Source organism: Theobroma cacao, chromosome 9 (genome assembly GCF_000208745.1).
Source record: "Theobroma cacao cultivar B97-61/B2 chromosome 9, Criollo_cocoa_genome_V2, whole genome shotgun sequence".
NCBI classification, from domain to species: Eukaryota; Viridiplantae; Streptophyta; class Magnoliopsida; order Malvales; family Malvaceae; genus Theobroma; species Theobroma cacao.
This window is the reverse complement of record NC_030858.1, coordinates 36,733,283-36,739,238: the sequence shown is the minus strand read 5'-3', so window position 1 is coordinate 36,739,238 and position 5,956 is coordinate 36,733,283. Positions and strand designations below refer to the sequence as shown.

Sequence of the window (5,956 nt, the reverse complement as noted above, 5' to 3'; positions counted from 1 at the left end):
TATTTTTTAATCTTTTTATTTTCTATTCATTTCTTATTTCAAAATTATAGTTACCAATCAAACACTGCAATAAATCATAATAATTATTCTTGCTTTATTCCATTCATTATACCAAATTACGTAATACCTATTTTATTCTATTCTCACCTCATTCTATTCTCACGTAATAGTTATTCAATTTTATTTCTATCTATTCCGTGAACCAAACGTGTTATTAAAGCACACATGAATGAATAACCAAATTGGAAATGAGAAATACCCTGTATATGAAAAATTAAAGTAAAACAACCCAATTACATAGTAATTCTTGTAGTCTTATATGTTTTAATTCAATAAAAACAAAATTGAATCTTTTATCTTGTACTAGAAAGTACATATTCAATGAAACTATATAAACAGGCCAACTCTTATTTAATCAGCGGTACATGTTTGTTGGGGGGTGGACGTGAGGTGGTTTATGATGGTAGTGCCATTTATTTAATTCTTTTCATACCCAATGGTCCACCTTTGTCATCTGAATTTGCTTTACTAAATAGACCTTCTTTAGGGGCGTGGGTTTTGTGTACTTGGGATCATGACATTTCTGATCTTGTTTCCTATCCGTCATGTTTAGTCTCTTTGTGATAACAAATTTCTCTGTTGTCAAGGAAATTTTTGCCAATCTCCCTTGTGATCACTTAGGAGAACACAGGTAAGTATATCATTGGACTTGAATTAGAGGGGAGACAATAATTAACAATCTTTTTCTAGCGTTTTTATTTCCAAGTGAAAATAATAATGGTTTCTTTTTCCCTTTGTTTTTTCATATTTTATTTCATGCTGTCTGTCAGAGGAAATGTATTTGTTCACAGTAGCAATCACAAGAAAGGCAAAGGCCATTAAATTCTCCATAACTTCATCTCTCTTTCTTGGATAGAATTAAAGAGAAAGAGGATTAACTACCTGTCCAGTTGAAAATGGGAGTGGTGGTGACAAGAAATGCACCCATGAAGGCCTTTTTGTCCTGGCCAATGCAGTGCAGAAATGGAGCCTAGGCTGGCTGAATTGACCAATTCATGGTGTGTTTTAAGTGTAAAAGGTAGTTCATGGACCACTGTGACTTGCTAACTAGAGACCAATGATTCATTGCTATCATTAAGAATTTAGGGCTGGCTGGCATTTGCTGTCAGGGACGTATGGGAAGATAGTTAATATATGTACCATGGAGTTAAATGTTACAATGCAGAATTCCTTACAATTTTATACGTCTCTTCAATTCTTCCTTAATTGATACATGACCATAGGTCAAATAACTCAAATGACAGTAGGAAGTCAGTAGTCACTTTTCATTAATTTTTCTTTTTGACCAAACACCTTTCATGAATTTCACTTAAATTTCAACAAAGATATGAATTATCATTGATGAAGTACTCAGAAAGCAAAAACAGGAAAGCCTCAATTAATTTGACAATTTGTGGATGACAAACCAAATATAAATATAACTTCCAGCTAACTCTTTCTATTCTAAGCCCAACTGTAAATATTCTTCACATTTCGACCTATAAAAGCTTCATTAAATGCAACACAGTCGTACAGAATATAATTAAGATCATTTCTAAATCAGATAGCCATTGCCTGCTGGCACTAATCCCTTCTAACTAATAAAAGCTTGAGTTGAGGTTTACTTGACCAATTTCTGTGCACCTTTGGGTGTTAATTATATATTTCAATGTCTCATAAATAATTCACTTGTTAAAAGAGTATACTTTTACATATTTATTTTAATTTTTAATAAATTTTACTAACGAGAATTTTAATAAACAATTTTTTAAAATGAAAGATAAAACTTTCACTTCAATTACTTGAAATCAGGACATCTGGTATTCATGTTGGGGATTATCATCCATTATGGACCCTCTTCTCAGTGTATGAGCTTAAATGCTAAAGGTTGGAAACAAATCAAAAGAAGGAAGAAAAAACAGTAGAACTTGAGCATGTGTATGAGTAAGAGCAAACTCTTACTAAATATAATAAATCCATGCACTGGTGATACAAACTATAAGCCAAATCTTTTCTATTTCCCTTAAATTGCAATAATAAGGAGTGCCAATTAATCCAACCCTGTAGAAGGGAAAAGAAAAAAATTGAAGAAGAAGAAGAACCCCAGCCTTCCAATAGGATATGGCAAACTTCGAACCATATTGGAAGCTGCCCACCGTATCGGTGATGAATCCACCATGGGATTTAACAATACAATAACTTAATAGTATACAGTAATTTAAGAATCAAAGACAGGAAATCAAAGGGAAGAAAATAAAAGAAAAAAAACAAGACCTTCAAATTGATTCTATTTTGTTTGTCTTTCTTTTCCTTTCAACTCTTTCTAGTCCTCTGGAATTTTGAAGGTGCTAGGGTCTTCATTCTGGATCCAACCATACTTCTCCATGTAAGGATTAGCCAATGACTTCGGTGGGTACCTGTCAATTTCATCTTTCCACACATTTCCATCCCCTAAATCCCTCACCACCTCCCACAAACAGCTGTTGCATTTAAAACCAGCTCCAAAGCTTATCATCAACACCCTGTCTTCTCTCTTCAACCTCTTTTTGGCTTCCATGTATGCTAAAACATACCAGAGGCTACTAGCAGAAGTGTTGCCAAATCGATGCAGAGTCATCCTAGCCGGCTCCAGATCATACTCAGTAAGATCAAGGCTTATCCCAATCCCATCAATCACTGCTTTGCCTCCTGTGTGGATGCAGAAATGGTCCACTCCACTCTTGAAGTTCACTGCAGCTTTGATTGGTCCCTGGGGAGTTCCCTTGGGAGAACCATGGCGGTTCCATTTCTTGACAAGTGACACTACCATGAACCGAAGTAGTTCCCTAATAGGCAGGATCTTAGGGGAAATCACCCTCAAATTGTCCACAAAAGAACGAGTAGCCGCTTTGGGAAGGCTTTTGCCAAGGTGAAATCCCATCCTTCCTTTCTCATCTTCCGTTTGGATACAACAATTGTAGGACTCATCTCTAGCTCCGTGGTGTGTCCTCACCAAGCATTTCAATTTGAACATTGCACGATGCCTTAAGGACTTGTTGTTTGTCAAAAGAATTGCACAGCCACCCGAACGGAACAAGCAATTCGCGAGGATCATGGATCTGTCGTTGCCTGCATACCAATTTGGACTCAAAGACTCCGAGGTTACTAGCAACGCGTACTTGTTCTTGTAGGACTTAAAAACATTGCGAATAATGTCGAGAGAAACCAAACTTGCACTACATCCCATGCCGGTTAAGTTAAAAGCCTTAATGTCTTGCCTCATTTTGTAGTGATTTATGATTCTAGAAGACAGAGAAGGAACCGCAGATAGCATGGAGACGTTGACGACTAGAAGATCAATTTCCTGAGCGGAAATGCCAGACCTGGACAGGAGCTTCCCGATGCTATCATAGAAAAATTCTTCCATTTCCAAGATGCCATCTGACAATGTTGGGCTCTCTTCTCTGCCAGAGAACATGATTCTTGGGGCGTAGGTTTGTTCCCCAATCCCGGAGCTGACAATGGCTTTCAACAGGAACTTGTACTCGTTGAGGCCAAGGTTCTTGTTCCTTTTTATCACCTCCCCACAGAACTCAGTCCCAACCATTCTATCATCAGCTGGCTTGAAACATTGGTAGTCTAAAATGTAACAATCTTGGTCTCTCTTGTTATCAACCCACTTCCAAATTGTGAAGAAGAGATGTAGGATTGGGAGAAGCAGCAAGAAAGAGAGCAGCTCCATGAGAGAAAAAAATTATAAAGGAAGACAGGAAAGGACGTTAAAAGGCAAAGAACGAGATATAGAAACAGAGGGAGATGAAATTTTTGTGCTTTGTGGGAAGCTATACTTGGTTAGATGGGGGGATCAAATGAAAGCCCTTATAAAGGAGAGACCACAATGAGTTGGGCATGTGAATATGCTTAAAACCCATTGCCATCACTCAACTCCCACCAACTGATTTTGTGTGTAATTTCGTATCAATCTTTATTACAAAGTTGAACACTAGCCACCCCTTTTAGCGAGCTCGGCATGTGAGTGAGAGCAAAGGGAAACACCACGACTTTAATCTTCTCATCAAGATCAACAAAACCCAAATTAAGAGCCAAGAGGGGCAAATTGCAATCCTTGCACATGTCATCATATTACCATATATATTTTTTTATTATTGATTTTAGTTTCGTTTAATTTCGTAATTCCAGTTGGGTCAGCAAAGTGTTCAAAATTCAAACTCCATTGTCATCAAACAGAAAGCCATTATAGTTCACAGTTAGCAGCTTACCCAACAAGGGTTATCCACATTTAAGAAGGACGAAGGTAGTGGCTAGCGATGTAAAGGTAGGGAAGAAAACAAGTCCCTGCTGCAATGTCATTCCAACAAGCAAAGCTAATTCCATTAAACGGTGACTAAATAGTCTAACTTGTGTTACGAATTAGGTTTGACCAATTCGAGAAAAATAAGCTCTTTATGCATCAATATAGCTCCTTTCTTAATACACGTTTGGCATGTTAGAGAACTTGCTTAACTTCAACAATTTCATTGCATTGGAGTCGAACCCTTTTCTTTAATAGTAATTGGAACATTTTCCAGCATTGTGTTGATTAATTTCTAAATATGCTGATTCAATGACGAAGTAGTTTCTTGGTGTAAGAATTGAAAGAGTTTGGATTTGACTTTATAGCATCACTTTCAAGGTAGGCAACTCTCTGCCTTTAGATATGTTCTGCATCCAAAGTCAAGCTAGGGCCAGTATCAAGATAAAGTGAAGCATTATCAAGACTAGGCCCTGTGGAAAAACTTTGCGGTTGAGCGAGGTCACTCTCCACTCTCCAGTCTCTCGTACTTATCTTGAAATTAAGAACTTCCACTAGTCAACTCTTGCAATAAGTAAACCCGCACGTTTTGAAAACAAAAACCCAGAAATGGTTTTGCTTTTCCTCGATCTTTTTCCCTTTCCAACTGTGACTTTTAACCTTAGTATCAACGAATGTTTTTACGAAGATGGTCACTGTTAGATAGGTTAAGTACAAAGCCTCTTATTTTGGTCAAGCAGTACTATAAATTTTTTACAGTTTTCAGCAATATTCGGTGGAGAAGAGAAAGAAGAAAGATGGAGATTATGCATACCTCAGATTGCTTTGGGGGGGCATTAAATAGGGAGGACAGTGTAATAGTTAGGTGAAGGAATTAATAGCATATATTATCAGATGCCTCCTAATTCAGTCAACTGGCTACTTCCATCTACAGAGATGTTTATTAGACTTTCAAACTCAATAATGGAGGAAGAAGCCTAGCTCTGTCACTCTACTCTACTTAATTAATTACTATATACTCTATATTATATTAGATAAATTGTTTCATTTGAGATTAACATTAACAAAAGTTACTACGTATTAAAATAACAAGAAGAACAAACAGTTCATCAATTTAATCATTTCTTATTTTTTATTCGATTTTTGCTCTTTATTTTGATAGATGTTATCATGTAAAATTACCTCGTATACAAAAACTCAAATACGAGATTTTTAGATTATAATTTTTATACGATTATTAGTATTGAGTGACGAGTTCTCTTTATCGACAACTTAAATATTATCATAGTTCTCAGTCACGTACGAACCATGAAGAGCTAGCTAGCCTAAAGAGTGACCACCCAACAACACAAAAAAGAGAAAAAAAAACTTAAATATTATCATGTGTACATAATTTTCACCTTATATTAAATTTTAAGGACAAGCATCTTGTCGTGACGTGCGGGTCCGGGAACCCGTCCGCCAGACGCGGGCGAAAATTAAATATTCGCGGGTGTGGGAGTCGCCACCAATCTTTTTATCTAGGTGTGATTAGTCACCTATTAACTCGATTCTTAATCGACGAAGTCCTAAATTAATTTTAGATCCGTCGAAAGAACGAGAACTGGTCCACGTTTTTTTAGAGAT

The 5,956-nt window shown here is 36.7% G+C and overlaps 1 protein-coding gene across 1 annotated transcript; it reads right to left on the bottom strand.

The window, feature by feature from the left end:
• Nucleotides 1,977–3,934, bottom strand: LOC18590770 (3-ketoacyl-CoA synthase 12). The gene has a single exon (XM_007016485.2). It carries the CDS (start codon nt 3,758–3,760, stop codon nt 2,363–2,365), a length of 1,398 nt encoding a protein of 465 aa, XP_007016547.1. The 5' UTR covers nt 3,761–3,934; the 3' UTR covers nt 1,977–2,362.